At 46.8% G+C, this 19,016-nt stretch overlaps 1 protein-coding gene across 3 annotated transcripts in view; it reads right to left on the bottom strand.

The window, feature by feature from the left end:
- The window catches only part of tjap1 (tight junction associated protein 1 (peripheral)), a 105,456-nt gene that overhangs the window by 56,706 nt on the left and 29,734 nt on the right, over nucleotides 1-19,016 (bottom strand). For all 3 annotated transcript variants that reach the window (XM_085998083.1, XM_085998085.1, XM_085998084.1), the window contains exons 3-4: nucleotides 11,767-11,928; nucleotides 2,963-3,029 (exon numbers count right to left, since the gene is read on the bottom strand). In XM_085998083.1, the coding sequence (XP_085854209.1) occupies nucleotides 2,963-3,029; nucleotides 11,767-11,928 (229 nt within the window). The remainder of the gene's footprint in view (nucleotides 1-2,962; nucleotides 3,030-11,766; nucleotides 11,929-19,016) is intronic.

Below are 19,016 nucleotides of genomic sequence, written 5' to 3'. Positions count from 1 at the left end.
CTCTTTTTTTAAGCTGGTCTCAGAATATCAGAAGTACAATTACAGATTTGACATATTACACAATAGAAAACTTTGGTTCACCAGCAAACTCATTATTTACTGCACTCAACCTTTTCCCAACACATTACCCCTCACAAGGCACTCTATTTGGGCAATGTAAACATTAATACCAGGTGATGACTACCAGGCAAAATGGAAAGAGAACACCAATTGCTGGCAACACCTTCAGGGATCAGCGTGGCATTTTATCACAAAAACAATACAATCTTATTCACATAATAAAGAGCAGTTGAGTGACAATAGTGAACTATAACACCAGTATGCATTACAAAAACATTACAAGTTAAGATGTGATAGTACAGGATGTTACCCGTTACATTAACAACTAGCTGGAGTGCCCGGCGGTGCCGAGGCTTTTTTGAGGGCATGTTGTTGTTGGAAGAGACAAGAGAGCGCGCGTGACCGAGCGAGAGACTGGGGGGAGGAGGAGGAGGAGGGGGGGGGAAGGAGGAGGAGGGGGGGGAGGAGGAGGAGGGGGGGAGGAGGAGGAGGAGGGAGGGTGAAGAGGGAGGGTGAAGAGGGGGGGAAGAAGAGGGGGGAAAGAAGAGGGGGGGGAAAGAAGAGGGGGGGGAAAGAAGAGGGGGAAAGAAGAGGGGGGGAAAGAAGAGGGGGGAAAGAGGGGGGGAAGAAGAGGGGGAGAAGAGGGGAGGGGAAGAAGAGGGGGAGAAGAGGGGAGGGGGAGAAGAGGGGGAGGGGGGGGAGAAGAGGGGGAGGGGAGGGGAGGGGACTTAGTGAACATAGCCTGGCGATCGAAAAAGGTAGACACAGGCAGACCCAGCTACCAAGAGAGGACAGGATATGCTCTCACTGCAGTCAGGGAGTGGTGGAGACAGAGATGCACTTCCTCACAGCTTGTAGAAAATATCAGGGCATAAGGGAGAACTTCTACCCAAAATTCACAAAAATATGCCCGGAATTCAGAAATTTGAAGGACGACCAAAAACTCCCATACCTACTAGGGGAAGAGAGAAATTGTGTAACACTAGCGGCACACTATGTTACAGCTTGCCATAAACAGAGGGACAACCAATAAATATAAGGGAGGGGGGGGGGAGAGATTGGGGGGGGGGGGAGGGGGGAGAGAGAGAGAGGGGGGGGGAGAGAAAGAGGGGGGGAGAGAGAGAGGGGGGGAGAGAGAGAGGGGGGGAGGGGGGGAGAGAGAGAGGGGGGAGAGAGAGAGGGGGGGAGAGGAGGAACGGGGGGGGAGAATGGGGGAGGGGAGAGGGAACGGGGGGGGGGGAGGAGAACGGGGGAGAGAGGGAGAAGAGAGAGACAGAGGGAAGGAGAGAGAGGGTGAGTGGCCTGCGGCCGCAAATGGAGCCAAGCCCCGGGAACGGGCGTGAGCCGGCTTGAGGCTGAGAGAGACGGCCGGGCCCGGTTGCCGGGGTAACCCTTCCCCCACTTCCTGAGCCCCGCCCTCCCGAGCCGGCTTCAAGTCCGCCGATTGCGGCTGGGTCTGCCCTGGAGCCAGGCCCCGGGGTAACCCTTCCCCCCCCTTCCGAGCCGGCTTCAAGACCTCCGATTCGCTCGCGCTCCAGGCCGACATTGACGCGCGCGCTAAGTCCCACCCCGCCCGCCTTTACTAAGATGGCGGCGACGGCTACGCTCGCCTCAGTCCCGCGCAGCCAGCCTTTAGAAAGATGGAGGCGATTGCGGGCCGTTTGTTGAGCGGGACGGGCGGTGCATAGCTCGGGCGTGGCTGGGCAACAGAGGCCCAGGCTTCGAGGCCTGCCTGCAAAAACGGTGAAAGGTAGGAAAATTAGAGAGGTTAGAGAAAAGATTAACAAATTAATTAACTTTTTTTTTAAAAAGTGTGTTTTAAAAGCAACTTTTTTTTGTTGCTGGAAATCTAGATTTGAAAAGAAACACGCAGAAAGTGGGAAAAAGAAATGAAGAGTTTGGAATCAAGATGGCGGCCACTCACCTCAACTCAGAAGCATTAGGCCCGCCCACACACGCACCGATTGGTCAACCGTCAGGTCACTGAACTGTAGGATTGGTCAATAGTCACGTCACTCGACTCTAGGATGGCCCGCCCGCACACGCAATGAACCCGCCCCCGTGACGCAGCGATTCGTCGACCGTCAGATCGCTCGACTGTACGATTGGTCAACCTTCACGTCACTCGATGCTAATGAGCGGATAATGAGCGGAATTTTGAACGTTTTTTGGATACCGTCGGCACAATTTTTGTCCGACCAAAAAGTAAATACGCCTGTGAGAGTCCCCTAATGATAAGCTTTCTTTTGATATAACATGTGTAGGTACGCTCTATAACTTTTGATTGTATAGACAGAGAGACAGACAGAGAGAGACAAAGACAGAGAGACAGAGAGAGAGAGAGACAGAGAGAGAGAGATTAAGGATTAAGAATAGTCCTGGGGGAGGGAGACAGACCATATCTTGGTGCCCAATATGTAACAACATGCCACAAACTGAGGAACACTGAGTGACTAACGAGCACACCCATAGCATATATACGCTAAAAATGTTTAAATCAATACCGAATGTACCCAACGACTGTTTTAAATTAATACTGTCTGTACCCAACGAGGGTCAAAAACGTTTGACACCTACAGAATGTTGGAAACCTACTTTTTGTTATGTAAGCTTTGGCAACATGGTTCCCTGTAAACTTTCATGCCAATAAAGCATTTGAATTGAAATTGAATTGAATTGAATTGACAGAGAGAGAGAGAGAGACAGACAGAGAGAGACAGAGACAGAGAGACAGAGACAGAGACAGACAGAGAGACAGAGAGTTTTATATATATCGATAGATACTGAAAGATCAACTTGCCTGGCACTCGAAAGGCCTCAGCGCTGTGCAATGGCTGCACGCTGTGAAAATCAAACGCCGATTTCCTTTCAAATAGGTAACTACATTGACATAGTCACTCACCAGGGCGTGCAGCTTGTCCTCCAGCTCCTGATTAGCTCGCTGGGATGTAGTGTAACTATTCTGTAATCTACATGGGCAGAGAAAACAAAATCCACTTCAGTTTTTACGGAATCATTGACTTGATATGAGTCAGTTGTCAGTTCCTCAGAAAAAACATACAGATACTGAAAAACTAGAAGTTCTGAAGTCGTACGTTATACTCAGGAACGACAATGGAGAATTACAAACAAAAAAGCCTACAAACAATCGAATCTGATATGTATATAACCAAAGCCTCACTTTTTTTTCAATACTAGATATCTCTCTCAGCTGGGAGAACTAAAAGGGGTCATATAAAATGTGTTTTTAAGAGCACTTGTATTGAGTTTCTACAGGTTATTTGTTTATTTAAGTTCCAGCTTGGCTCAGCATTCAACGAAATCAGGTTATGAGTTCAAGCCCCACTGAGAACATGAGAAAATAGCGTTCAGTGACTCTTCAGTGTAGTGCTGAGGGAGTACTGCATTAACGGAGGCACTGTCTTTTAGATGAGACATTAAAGCGAGGTACCATTGGCCAGTTCAAGCAGCTATTAAAGTTTCCCACGGACTCTCAAGTAAAGTAGAGAATTCTCCTGGTGTCCTGACCAACATTCTTCTCTTGACCATCACCATAGATTAACTCATGATTCACTTTATTTGCTGTCTGGGGGAGCCTGTGTGTGAAACATTGCCTGCCACGTTTGCCTACACAACAGATCTTGCATTTCAAAAATAATTCACTGGATGGGAAACACTATCTATATAAAAGTTCCTCCTTTAATACAAACATCCACTGGTAGATGAGGAAGGTCATTCAACTCATCTTAGCTTGTCCATGCAGAAAGATCCTAAATCCCCTCTTACGGCATCCAGTCATCTCTTCAATTATTCCAGGGTTATCACCACCAAAAGTCCATTATATATGTTGGTCACTTTGTGAAGAATTTCCTGATATCAATCCGAAATTTTCCTTCGACTAGTTTGAACCCACTGTCCCATTTGTAGTGTTGAAGATTCCTCTTTTCTAAGTTGTTTACCATCTCACATACTTGTATAAAGTCACTTCCTTTCACCAATTATTACAAGCAGCATTTATATAACATAGAAAACGGCCCAAGGCGCATAGATGGAAGGAAAGTGGACCCCGAGTCAAAGTAGATGGGGTGACCGAAAGCTTGATCAGAGGTGGGTTTTAAGGAGGAGAGGGAGGGAGGTGGGGGTGGGGTTGGGGCTTAAAATCAAAATTCCAGAGTAGGATCTGGGTATCTGAAGGCACAGCTGCTAATGGTGGGGTGTAAAGGGGGGAGGGGTGCACAAGAGGTCAAAGTCAGTGCAATAGACTGTTTGGGATGGGGGAGAGTTTCTAGAGCTGGAGGAGGTTACAGAGATAAGGAGAATGAGGCTGAAAAACCCAGATTTCTCCAATCTTTCCTCACAGTTCAATCCTCTAATGCAAGGATTCGTATTATGGCTCTGAGCTGTCTTCATTCATTGTTGAATGAATAAAGCCAAAAGGGGGGGGGGGGAGCTAAAATCTACAAAACTCTTCTGAAAATACTTAGCCACCAGTATAGCAGGAGAAAAACGCCAATTGACTTTTATCTGAAACAGTGTGCATCTGTATCAGATTAAGTCAAGCACTCTAAGTGAATGTTACAATACAGAACTATGGAAGCGCACCAAGTGAAGCTCAGGCTAGACACTCCTGTAACTACCGTTAAATTGTTGTGTCTGACTAACCAGCATGTTCTCAGAGTTACCCCTCTCAAAGACATTCTGTTCAACATAGTTTAAGTGTAATTGCTTTTCTCAGCGTCTAACCTTCCTTTCTTACTTCTGTCTCTCCAATACTAATGACCGTCCCTTAGTCTAAAATTTAGGCAAGCAACACATTTGTCAAAACTTTGAACAAAAGCCTGAACAGTAAAAACGCATTGAAATTACAAATGTAACTTGTCTGATCCTTGATCTGTACAGAACAGCATATAAAAAAATTAACCAACAGACTGTTGAGTGCCATCACTTGAGCTGGTTGTGGGAATGAAAGTTTGTATTACCCGCATACCCCTCTATTCTTTCTGCACAGTCTGTGAGACCAGCACATGATGGGTTAAAAAAACAGCTTTCTGCTGAGCATGGGTTGCAAATTGGGCAAGAGGATTTCAAAGCAAAGGATATCTTCACAGGAAAGAAGATAGTAGAACGTGCAAGAGTCATTCAGCCATATCTGTAATGGTTGGGAATGTGTCAGCTTGATCAGTCGTGTTTATATAGTAATAAAATGGATGGGAAGAGTTTTATTGCAGCAATAAAACAATTAGAAGACTTGATTGCCTGATTGTTTCGTTTATGTTATTCTGTTGCCATTTGTATGTATCTTGGATGTACAGGAAACTCTCGTTTAAACGGCACCTAAATATCTGGAATTTTCTATTAACCATCAAAATTCATACTCCGAAAACAACACCTCAATAACCGGAAATGTTGCCAAGTCCGAGTCTCCCGCAGTGGCCAAGTTAGTCAGTGGGGGTAGTTCTTGTAGTGTATGTACTTTGCAGAAGGAACTATATTCTGCAGCCCCTGTATACTGCAGTACCAGTAGTGACCACCCCTGTATATAAGCCTGTGTGGTAACTTTTGCATAGTAGTTCCAGGTTGTCTCCACTCAGTAAAGACCTGTTATAACCAACTCCTGCAGTCCGTGTCTCAATTATACACGGACATAATACTGGCGACGAGCAGATCCGAACTTACCTACAGTCTGCACCACCTCATGGGGATCCATCCCTGAAGCGAAGTTATCAGAGGTCGAGACCAGAAGGAAGAAAGAAAAAAATAAATAAACGAACAGAAGAAACGGGCGTCGACCGTGGGCATCCGCCTCTGATTCATCGGAGTTGAAGATTTGCAGGAGAGGCTGTCGAGAGCGGGGCTTGGTTATCCTGTCGATGGTGTTTCAGCTAATCGGGCTGGTGGCAGGTAGTACACTGATCCTTAATAACAGAAAATGCTGGAAAAACTCAGGTCAGGCAACATCCGTGGAGAGAAATTTGAGTTGACGTTTCGGGTTGGACCCTTCTTCAAAACTGGAAAGAAAAGAAACTAGATTGAAGGCAGGGCTGCGATCGGACAAAAGAATAAAAGAAACAAAAGTAGTAAAAGGGATTAGAAGCTAGATGAGATGGTAATAGGCTGGGATTAGGTGTAAAGTATACTGGCAGGGCAAAAGATAGCTGCCAGGTGTGAGGGAGAAACAAAAGGAAAGGGGGGGGGGGGGGGAAACGAGTGGAACAATTACAAGAGAAAATGAAATGGGGGCCGAGCTTATGATCTGAAATTGTTGAACTCGATATTGAGTCCGGAAGCCTGCAGAGTGCCTAATCGGAAAATGAGGTGCTGTTCCTCGAGTTTACGTTGAGCTTCCTGGGCTGCGGCGGTCTAGAGCTCGATCGGGTGGCTTTTCAGCGGGGCAGAGCAGCGTTGTCGGAAAGAGGAGCGGGTGGAGCACACAGGGCGCGTGCTACGAAGCCAGGCAGCGTACAGACCCGAGAAGAGGGAGGCAAGTGTCCCGCAGGGTTGCTCTGACGACGGGGAAATAATAAAAATTAGAAGCGCAGAAAGCCGCGAGGAGCTGCAGTTTGCCATGGGAACCGCAGAGAGCGGCGTTAGCAGCAGCGCGGGGGGGAAGTGCGCGAAGACCATAGAGCGTCGCCATCAAGGCATAAAACGCCAGCAACAGCGCTAGCAGCAGCGGAGAAGACAGAAAGCGTGGGAGGCGCCATCTTAATCCAGCGGGGAAGGCGGCAAAGCGCGGGAGGCGCCATCTTAGATTTCCAAGATGCCGAAGACTGGCAATATCACTGCCTTCGATAATGCAATAGAAGACTGGACCACGTATGTGGAAAGAGTTGAGGTATATTGCGAGGCAAACGAAGTAGCCGATGAGAAAAAGGCATCGGTACTACTAAACTTAATGGGCGCAAGAACGTACGGCCTATTGCGGAACCCGATTACTCCAGCCAAACCGAAGGCGAAGAGTTTTAACGAAATTGTTGATATCCTACAGGAATACCTAAATCCTACACCGCTGCTGATAGCAGAAAGATTTAAATTCCACAGGAGAAATCAGCATAAAAAGAGGAGAGCAATGCTGATTACCTTACGGAACTACGCAAGCTATCAAAGCACTGCCAGTTCAGAGCAGGACTGGCAGATACCCTACGGGACAAATTTGTCTGTGGACTCCTGAGTGAAGGAACCCAGAAGAGGTTACTCTCAGAGAAAGAGCTGACGCTAGATAAGGCTTTCACTGTGGCAGTATCGTACGAAGCAGCAGCAAGGGGAGCTGCGGAAATACAGCAAAAGCCACAGGAATACAGCACCCACAAAATGACATGGGGATTTGAAAAATGTTATCGCTGCGGCAGAACAACCCATGACCAGAAGGACTGCTGGTCCAAGGACAAAATATGCAGGCAATGCGGAAAGATGGGACCCATTGCACGAGTTTGCAGGTCTGGGAAGAAGACCAACGACAACAAAAAGGCTACTAAGGAACAGTACAGGAAAGTACAAAAGATGACGGACAGTAGTTCCGAAGACCAGATGAGCGATAGTGAATCCGGGAACAAGAGACTAAGCTGTCTCAAACTTCACAACGTAATCGCAAAAGAGGATCACCGAACCATTTGGGTCACCCTCACGATAGCAGGGTCCCAAGTCAAAATGGAATTAGATACAGGATCAGCTCTGACCGTCATGAATCGACGAGACTACGAGCGGCTATTCTCACACATACCCTTGAAAGACACATCCATTGTCTTGAAGACGTATACGGGGCAAAAAGTATACACCAGAGGAAAAATAAGGGTGCCCGTCGAATACAACGGCAAGGAAATACAGAAATTGTATCTGTACATACTGCAAGATGTTGGACCACCGTTATTGGGACGTGAATGGATCAGAAAGATAAGTTTAGACTGGCACTCCATTCAGGCACTGACGGTGGCTGGTAAAAAGGATGACGACGTCACTCCTGGACGATTGTCAACAATCTTATCTAACGCCAAAGAGGTATTTCAACAAGAACTGGGAACTCTTAAAGGCGTAACCGCCTCGATAAAAATAGAAGAGAATGCAATCCCCAAGTTTTTCAAAGCAAGACCGGTACCATATGCAATTCGCCCAGCCGTCGAGGCAGAGCTGGTGAATCTGGAGAATGCAGGCGTGTTATCTAAGGTAGACTGCAGCGAGTGGGCGACACCCATCGTTCCTGTCATGAAGAAAACGTTAAACAATAAGTCTGAGGAGCCAAGGAAGGTTCGCATCTGTGGGGACTTCAAGGTGACGGTGAACCCAGTCCTTCACACAGTACAATATCCTCTTCCGAGGATAGAAGATATTTTCGCCTCACTATCTGGAGGGAAGCGTTTTACAAAAATTGACCTAGCACAAGCATATTTGCAGATGGAGGTTGAAGAATCCTCTAGGAAGTATCTCACGATAAACACTCACAAAGGTCTTTACCAGTATAATCGACTGGTATTTGGAGTAGCATCAGCTCCGGCGATATGGCAAAGAGCGATGGAACAAGTCCTGCAAGGGATTCCGGGGACTCAGTGCTACTTGGACGACATCCTTGTAACAGGTGAAGATGACAGTGAACACCTTGCCAACCTAGCGCAGGTGCTCACTAGACTAAGAGAACATGGGCTACGAGCCAATCGCCCCAAGTGCGAGTTTTTTAAGAAACAGATATCGTATTGTGGCCACGTGATTGATGAAGAGGGGTTACATAAGTCCCCTGACAAAATTGAAGCAGTAGTTAAGGCTCCAGCGCCTGAAAATGTGTCGCAACTGAGGTCATTCCTCGGATTGGTGAATTACTACCATAAGTTTTTGCGGAATTTGTCCACAATTCTGCACCCACTGAATGCCCTACTACAAACTGGAGTAGCATGGAAATGGAGCGATGAATGTAAGCGGGCCTTTCGGAAGAGTAAGGACCTAATCACTTCAAGAGAAGTATTGGCTCACTACAACCCATCACTACCGATAAGACTGCCGTGTGATGCGTCTCCCTACGGCATTGGAGCGGTACTGTCACATAAATTCCTTGATGGTTCAGAGGCCGATAGCTTTTGCGTCACGCTCGTTAACTTCAGCCGAGCGTAACTACGCCCAGATTGACAGAGAGGCCCTCAGCCTGGTGTGGGGGGTGAAGAAGTTCAATCACTACCTGCACGGTCAGAAATTTACTCTAACTGATCATCAACCTCTTGTCTCCATTTTCAACCCTCAGAAGGGCGTCCCGATAATGACAGCACAACGGCTACAGAGGTGTTCCCTTTTCCTAGGGGCACACCAATATGACATCGAGTACAAAGGAACTAAACAGCATGGGAATGCTGATGGATTGTCGCGCCTACCGTTGCCGACGGTGGAAGAAGCACCTGCAGTGGATCCAGTGGAGATATTCCACTCGACCATAGTCGAATGTCTCCCTGTGACGAATGCAAACATAGAAAAGGAAACACGAAATGACCCGACACTCTCCTAGGTCTATGATTTAACGGTGAAGGGATGGCCAGCACATGGCGAACCACTGCTGCCAGCATTCTCGCCGAGAAGAGAACAGCTGTCAGTGTGCAAAGGAACCTTGATGTGGGGATCCAGAGTAGTAATTCCACCCAAATTGAAGGATAGAGTGCTCAATGAGCTTCATGAGGGTCATCTGGGAGGGGTAAAAATGAAGAACTTAGCCAGAGCGTTTGTGTGGTGGTCGGGAATCGATAGAGAAATCGAAGAGATGACCAAGAGCTGTACAGGATGCCAGAAGGTCCAAAACGCCCCACCACAAGCCCCTCTACGTCCATGGGAGTGGCCCTCATCTCCATGGCAAAGGGTGCACATTGATTTTGCTGGTCCATTTATGGACTCGATGTTTTTAATTGCGGTGGATGCACATTCAAACTGGCCAGAGGTAATAAAAATGTCCTCAACCACCACAGAAAAAACTATCACAGTCTTACGAACCATATTCGCCAGAAATGGGCTGCCTGAACAGATTTGCTCCAACAATGGACCACAGTTTGTGTCTGAAGAGTTCCAGAGGTTCTTAAAGAACAATGGTGTTAAGCATTACACATCCGCCCCATATCATCCAGCCACCAATGGATTGGCTGAGAGGTTCGTTCAAACATTCAAGAAGGCTATCAAGGCAATGTGTAATGAAGACATACCCCTACAACACAAGGTGGATAACTTCTTGTTTGCCTACCAGAATGCGACACATGCGGTTACCAACCAAACTCCAGCCATGATGTTCTTCAATCGAAGACTACGATGCCGCTTGGATTTGGTTAAGCCAAACGTCAGAAGAGATGTGGAGAACAGGCAGTTTCAGAATATGAATGAACGGCCGACCAGGAGTTTTAAGATAGGTCAACCAGTTTTGGCCCGGGACTACCGCACAGAGAAATGGCAGCCAGGAACGATCTGTACACGGCAAGGACCTCTAATGTATACCGTGGACGTTGGAGAGAGCATTGTAAGACGCCATGCTGACCAGATTCTAGAGTCACTGGAAAACGTCAATTCCACACCACGATCCGATACACCTGGTGATGAAACCGAAGTACCAATTGCATCTACTGCAGAATCGGTGATATTGGAAGCAGACGAACCGAACAACGACGTTGATCCCGAATCAACTTTGCCAGAAGAACCTGATACCCCAAAGAGGCGTTATCCAGACAGAATCAGGAAGCCTCCTCAAAGACTGAACTTATAATTGCTCAACTTCAACTAATGTATCTAGCAATAATTGTAAATATGTTATTTAATTATTAATCGAATGTTATGTACTGTTTAGCTAAAAGGGGAGGAATTGTAGTGTATGTACTTTGCAGAAGGAACTATATTCTGCAGCCCCTGTATACTGCAGTACCAGTAGTGACCACCCCTGTATATAAGCCTGTGTGGTAACTTTTGCATAGTAGTTCCAGGTTGTCTCCACTCAGTAAAGACCTGTTATAACCAACTCCTGCAGTCCGTGTCTCAATTATACACGGACATAATAGTTCTCCAAACTGCCACTACTCGGCTTCTTGGCGCTGTCGGAAGTCTGAACACCTCAATAACAGGAGTCTGACTCTCCTGCGCTGCCGGTAGTCTCGTCCGATCCGCCATTTTACTGTGCGTCTCCCGCGCTACCGCTAGTCTCTTCTGATCCGCCATTGTTAAGTAATTAAAGAGTTATGGATTACCCTCAACTGGCAGTACTGTACTTAATCAAGCATCTTCCACCATACAACATTCTGTAGGTGAGTACCCAATTACTGCATACTGCACATTTCTTGATTTTTTTTATTTTTGTTTTTAAAAATAGCCTCGGTAGATAACCCTCTCCATCATCTGGAATTTTTAATCAACCGGCACCATCCCGGTCCCGGGTACCAGAGAGTTTCCTGTACTATGATTTATTGGTAGCATGCATGGAATGTAGTGATCAAAGGTGAAAACTGGTACAAGAAGTGTAAGGGAACACCGTTTAGTAATTCACACTGGATAGTGTGATGTGTGGAATCGTGAAGTATGCGTCTCAGCAGCTCGTTCTCATACTGGTTTTGTGTAGTATGTGAAGTTTTGTGCACTCATACTGGTTGTGGATAGTATACGGTTTCAATAAAGACTTGATCCTACATTACTACAACTGAGTGTGTGTGTAATCTGCCATTTAAAGTAACAAAATGAAAAAGAAGAAAGCAGTCCAACACTGCTGACCTGCGGAATTTGTCCCTCAGTTTGTCCACCTCTTCCCGGGCATGGCTCAGCTCTGCCTCAAGGTAATGTCGACTAGATTCAAAGTCAGTCTCCATAATCTCTAACTTGTGGGTGCTGTGGGTCAGCCTTCGACGCAACTCTTCATTCTGCTGCTGTAATTGTCTGTCAAAAAAGATAAAAAGAACTTAAGGGACTCCTTTGAAAATATAGCACGAAACTGAGAGGACCATCACTTCTCAGGACAGCAGAACATACACTTGGGAGAACAAGCAGTCAGCAATTTACTAACATAGAAGATAGGAGCAGGAGTAGGAGTAGGACATTTGGCCCCTCGAGCCTGCTCTGCCTTTTAATGAGATCATGACTGATCATCCAAATTCAGTACCCTGTCCCTGCTTTCTCCCCATATCCCTTGATCCCTTTAGCCTTAAGAAATATATCTAACTCCTTCTTGAATATATTTAATGAATTGGCCTCAACTGCCTTGTGTGGTAGAGAATTCCACAGGTTCACCACTCTCTGGGTGAAGAAATTCCTCCTCATCTCAGTCCTAAATGGCTTGCTTACCCCTTATCTTTTGACTGTGACTCCTGGTTCTGGACTCCCCTGCCATCGGGAACATCCTTCCTGCATCTAGTCTGTCTAGTCCTGTTAGAATTTTATAAGTTTCAATGAGATCCCCTCTCATTCTTCTAAACGCCAGCAAGTATAAGCCCAATCGACCCAATCTCTCCTCATACGTCATTCCTGCCATCCCAGGTATCAGTCTGGTGAATCTTCGCTGCACTCTCTCCATGGCAAGAAAATCCTTCCTCAGATAAGGTGACCAAAACTGCACACAATACTCAAGGTGTGGTCTCACCAAGGCCCTGTACAACTGCAACAAGACATCCTTGCTCCTGTACTCGAATCCTCTCACTATGAAGGCCAACATATCATTTGCCTTCTTAACCACCTAAGAACATAAGAAATAGGAGCAGGAGTAGGCCATACGGCCCCTCGGGCCTGCTCCGCCATTCAATAGGATCATGGCTGATCTGAATCTAGACTCACGTCCACTTCGCTGCCCTCTCCCCGTAACCCCTAATTCCCTTATCTGCTAGGAAAATGTCTATCTCCATTTTTAATTTATTTAATGTTGCAGCTTCCACAGCTCTCTGGGGTAGCAAATTCCATAGATTTACTACCCTCTGAGTGAAGAAGTTTCTCCTCATCTCAGTTTTGAAAGGGCAGCCCCTTATTCTAAGATTATGCCCCCTAGTTCTAGTCTCACCCATCAGTGGAAACATCCTCACCGCATCCACCCGATCAAGCCCCCTCACAATCTTATATGTTTCGATAAGATCGCCTCTCATTCTTCTAAACTCCAATGAGTAGAGTCCCAACCTACTCAACCTTTCCTCATACGTCAACCCCCTCATCTCTGGAATCAACCGAGTGAACCTTCTCTGAACCGCCTCGAGAGCAAGTATATCTTTTCTTAAATATGGAAACCAAAACTGCACGCAGTATTCCAGGTGTGGCCTCACCAATACCCTGTATAACTGCAGCAAGACTTCCCTGTTTTTATACTCCATCCCCCTTGCAATAAAAGCCAAGATTCCATTGGCCTTCCTGATCACCTGCTGCACCTGCATGCTTACCTTCAGCGACTGGTGCACAAGGACACCCAGGTCTCATTGTACTTCCCCTTTTCCCAATCTACTGTCGTTCAGATAATAATCTGTCTTCCTGTTTTTGCCACCGAAGTGATAACCTCGCATTTATCCACATTATACTGCATTTGCCATGCATCTGCCCAATCACCCAACCTGTCCAAATCATACTGGAGTTTCTCTGCATCCTCCTCACAGCACACACGCCCACCCAGCTTTGTGTCGTCTGCAAACTTGGAGATATTACATCTAGTTCCCTCGTCTAGATCATTTATATATATTGTGAATAGCTGGGGTCCTAGGACCGATCCCTGCGGTACCCCACTAGGCACTGCCTGCCACTCGGAAAAAGATCAGTTTATTCCAACTCTTTGCTTCCTGTCTGCCAATCAGTTCTCTATCCAAGACAGTACAGGAACCTTTGGTTTATCCGGAGGTTATATGTCCGGAATACTCGATCTAACGGCAAAAATCAGGAGACGTTTTCTATGTTTTTTTAGTTCTCGTTACTTTTTTTCCCCCAGTCAAGCACTGCAAGGTCTGTAGCTATAGCAACAGCTTTAGCTACAGACGCTTGCAGCTGCAGCCGACTGTTTTGACGCTGTTGCTAAGCAACAGGGTTTGTTGATTCACACGGAGCTTCTCAGTTCCCTATGTTTAAACATTAACTCTGGTATGTCCGGCACTTTTGATGTTACGGCACCAGCTCGGTCCCGTCAGTGCCGGATATCAGAAAGTTTCCTGTACCTCACCCCCAATCCCATGTGCTTTAACTTTACACGCTAATCTCTTATGCGGGACCTTATCGAAAGCCTTCTGAAAGTCCAAATACACCACATCCACTGGTTCTCCCTTATCTATTCTACCAGTTACATCCTCAAAAAATTCCAGTAGATTAGTCAAGCATGATTTACCTTTTGTAAATCCATGTTGACTTTGTCCGATCCTGTCATGTTTTTCAAGTGCTCTGCTATTACATCTATCTATCTATATATATAAATCGGACATCTGTCTGTCTGTCTGTCATTCTGTCTGTCATCGCGCGTGCGTCTGTCGGGCTACGCGCTCGAAAGTTACAGGGCGTACCTACGCGCGCGTTACCTCCAAAGAAAGCTTACGCTTCCGAGACGGTTTTAAGCGTATTTACGTTTCGGCCGGGCTAAAATCGCGCCTGCGGTATCCCAAAAACCTTCAACATTCCGCTCATTAGCATCTCATTATCCGCTCATTAGCGACAGAGTGACCTCGAGCTCGACCAATCATACGCCGGGTTGCTGGCGTGTGCCGCCGGGCCAATCGGCGCGTGTGTGGCCGGGCCTTATCGTTCTGAACCGAGGTGAGTAGCCGCCATCTTGCTTCCATTCTTTTTCCTGCTTTCTGCGTCTTTCTTTTCAAACATACATTTCCAGCAAAATAAAATTCAATTTATTAAATTCTTTTAAAATAAATCACTCATTTGTAAATATTTTATCTAACCTGAACATTCTTTTTGCTACCTTTCCCCGTTTTTTTGTTAGGCCCTGAAAGCCTGGGCCTTTCTTGCCCAGCCAGGCCCGAGCTAGGGCTTCTGCTAAGCTACTCACCCCCCCACCCCCACGCGTCGCGTTACCCGGGGCAACGGCGCGCAGGAGCAGGTGAGACGCGGCGTCTCTGTTCCGCGCTCGGCTCGGCCGCCAGCCGTCTCTCAGAGACGCAATCGGGCGGGGCCCCCCCCCCTCTCCCTCTCCCTCCCCTCCCCCCCCCCTCTCTCTCCCTCCCCCTCTCCCCCCCCCCCGTTGGTGGCACCTCTCCAGTGCTTTGAGGTGCCTGCTGTACATGGTCCATGTCTCTGAGGCATACAATTCCAATTCAATTCCAATTCCAATTCAAATGCTTTATTGGCATGAAAGTTTACAGAGAACCATATTGCCAAAGCTTACATAGCAAAAAGGTACAGTTTTCCAACATTCTGTAGGTGTCAATCGATTTGACATTTGTTGGGTACATACAATATTACTTTTAAACAATATTAATTTTAAACAGTCTTTGTACTTCATTTGGTACGTTCAATATTAATTTTAAACAGTCTTAATTTTAAACAGTCCTCAGGTTGTGACATGTTGTTACATATTTGGCCCCAAGGTATGGTCTGTCTCCTCCTCCTAGGACTAATCTCAATTTTGACAGGTCATCCAATTCCTTGAAATCTGGGGTTGTTTGGCTTAGCTTGTTGAATAATATGTTTCTTGATGTGTTGAATTTTTCGCATTTTAGGAGGAAATGCATTTCTGTTTCAACCTCGCCGGCCAGACATTGATCGCATATTCTATTCTCTCTAGGCTGCCAGGATTTCTTGTATCTGCCTTTTTCAATTTCCAGTTGGTGGTCGCTTAGTCTGTACCTGGTGAGGGTCTGTCTCTGTTTTGTGTCTCTGATGGTCGTGAGGTAATCTGCCAGTTTATATTCTCTTTTTAGGGCCCAGTAACATTCTAATCTGCTTTGGCTTTCGGTTATTTTGTTCCAATGTTCCAGGTAGGTTTCTTTGCATTGTTTAATGATTTGGTTCACTCGGATTGGTGTTTGGACGGCTGTGTTGGTCTGGGGCTGGTCAGGGTCCGGCTGAGTACTTAGTTTCAGTAGCAGCTGACTCGGGACTCTTTTCTGGGTTTAGCTCTTGGGTCTGAAAGGCTTTGAAATGAAGGGTGTCTGGGGAGCTAGATTTGAGGTGATTTAGGAAGTTTAGTGCTCGTTTTTGGATGTTTATTATCAGTGGGTATCTGCCTAGTTCGGCTCTGCATGCATTTGTTGGCGTTTTTCTTTGGGTGCGAAGGATGCTTCGGCAGAATTCTGCATGTAGGGCTTCTATTGTGTGTTTTTCCCATTTAGTGTAGCTTTGATGATTTAGCGGGCCCCATACTTCACTACCGTACAGTGCAATGGGCAGGATTATGCTGTCAAATATTTTGAGCCAGATTTTGATTGGGATTTGGATGTTGTAGAATTTTCTTTTTATTGCATATAGGGCTCTTCGGGCTTTTTCTTTTAGTGCATTCACTGCTATGCTGAAGCTCCCTGATGCTGTAATAGTTAGACCAAGGTAGGTGTAGCTCACTGCTGCCCCGTAGACCATGAGCTTAGTGCCAGGTTTGAGGTCCTGGTCTTCAAACACTCTGTTCCTCAGGCGACCGAAGGCTGCACTGGTACACTGAAGGCGGTGTTGGACTTCGTCGTTGACGTCTGCCCTTGTTGACAGTAGGCTCCCGAGGTATGGAAAGTGGTCCATGTTATCCAAGGCCTTGTCGTGGATTTTGATAATCGGGGGGCAGCACAGTGTGGCGGGGGCAGGTTGGTAGAGGACCTTTGTCTTACGGATGTTTAGTGTAAGGCCTATGCTCTCATAAGCTTCAGTGAAGGTGTTTACGATGGTTTGGAGTTCGACCTCCGAGTGAGCGCAGGCGCAAGCATCGTCTGAAAGGATTGGGCTTGTACTCGCTGGAGTTTAGAAGAATGAGAGGGGATCTCATTGAAACTTATAAAATTCTAACAGGACTAGACATACTAGATGCTGGAAGGATGTTCCCGATGGTCGGGGAGTCCAGAGCCAGAGATCGCAGTCTAAGGATAAAGGGTAAGCCATTTAGGACAGAGATGAGTAGGAATTTCTTCGCCCCGAGTGTGGTGAACCTGTGGAATTCTCTGCCAAAGAAGGCACAGAGGCCAATTCATTAAATATATTCAAGAAGGAGTTGGATATATTTCTTAAGGCTAAAGGGATCAAGGGATATGGAGAGAAGGCAGGAACAGGGTACTGAATTTGGATGATCAGCCATGATCTCATTGAATGGCAGAGCAGGCTCGAGGGGCTGAATGGCCTACTCCTGCTCCTATCTTCTATGTTTCTATGTTTGCTCCTCGCATTAAGACACAAAGCCTTCAGGCTTGATTTTTTAACACTCTTAGTCCTTTTAGAATTATTATTTACTGTGGCCTATTTGATTTACACCCTTGATTTCTCTGCCTTCCACTTTTGCTTTTCTCCTTCCTGTCTTCTGTTTCTATCCTGGTTTCCTTTTCCTCTGTCTCCCTGCACAGGTTCCCAACCCCCTGCCATTTTAGTTTAAACCCTCCCCAACAGCACTAGCAAACACTCCCCCTTGGACATCGGTTCCGGTCCCGCCCAGGTGCAAACCGTCCAGTTTATACTGGTCCCACCTCCCCCAGAACCTGTTCCAATGTCTCAGGAATTTGAATCCCTCCCCCTTGCACCATTCCTCTAGCCATGTATTCATCTGAAATATCCTTCTATTTCTACTCTGACTAGCACGTGGCACTGGTAGCAATCCTGAGATTACAACCTTTAAGGTCCTATTTTTTAAAATTTACCTAACTTCCTATATTCAGCTTTTAGGATCTCATCCCATTTTTTACCTATATCGTTGGTACCTATATGCACAACAACTGGCTGTGCACCCTCCCCTCCAGAATGCCTTGCAACCACCCCAAGACATCCTTGACCCTTGCACCAGGGAGGCAACATACCATCGTGGAGTCTCGTTTGCGGCCGCAGAAACGCCCATCTGTTCCCCTTATAGTAGAATTTCCTATCACTATAGGTCTCCCTCTCTTTTCCTCCCGTCCTGTGCAGCAGGACCACCCATGGTGCCAGGAAGTTGGCTGCTGCTGCCTTCCCCCGATAAGCCATCCCCCTCAACAATATCCAAAGTGGTATATCTGTTTGAAAGGGGGATGGCCACAGGGGACCCCTGCACTACCTGCCTGCGCCTACTACTCTGCCTGGCGGTCACCCATTCCCTTCCTGCCTGTGCAGCCTTTACCTGCGGTGTGACCAACTCCCTAAATGTGCGATCCACGATGTGCTCAGCATCACGAATGCTCCAGTATGTATCCATTCGCAGCTCCAGCACTGCAATGCGGTCTGTCAGTAGCTGCAGCTGGAGACACTTCCCGCACACATGGTCGTCAGGGACACAGGAAGTGCCCCTGATTTCCCACATAATGCAGGAGGAGCATGCTACGGGCATGGCGTGAGGTTAGAATGTGGAACTTGCTACCACAAGGAGAACTGGAGAAAGATGCGTGTTTAAAGTCAAGTAGCCTCGGGGGAGGTTTAGATTTTCGGACATAGAAATGGTGGAGTGAGGGAGGAAAGAGAGCAACAGAGGCAATTTCAATTGCAGACCTATGAACTGGAAGCTGCACCCTTAAATATACTGAAATGGAACAGGATTAACTATTGCACTGTAAATGCTCTATTGACCACTGGAGATCACATGGGATGCCAATTGTGTTCTCCTGACTCATTCAAATTCCAAACCATCAGACCAATATGTACAAACAAACTATGGGGGAATTTTTCAGCGGGGGGGGGGGGGGGGGGGTGGTCAGCTGGCGTATTTGGTGCCAGGTCGGGTGGAAAAAAAAGACAGCGGGTCAGGAACCCGCTATCAATCCACCGCCATGAGACTTTCCCCAGATGTCAGGTCTGTCAATGCTGAACAGGCCTGACACGCAGCAGCGGGGGAGGCAATTAGGTCATTAGGACCTTAAGAGCCACTTAAAAAGTATTTTGAGCTCACCATACTATTATGAGGTCAC

The sequence above is a fragment of the Somniosus microcephalus genome, chromosome 9 (assembly GCF_052327205.1).
Source record: "Somniosus microcephalus isolate GS21.2 chromosome 9, FLI_Smic_1.0, whole genome shotgun sequence".
Classification (NCBI taxonomy): Eukaryota; Metazoa; Chordata; class Chondrichthyes; order Squaliformes; family Somniosidae; genus Somniosus; species Somniosus microcephalus.
This window is presented reverse-complemented; position numbering and strand designations above follow the sequence as displayed.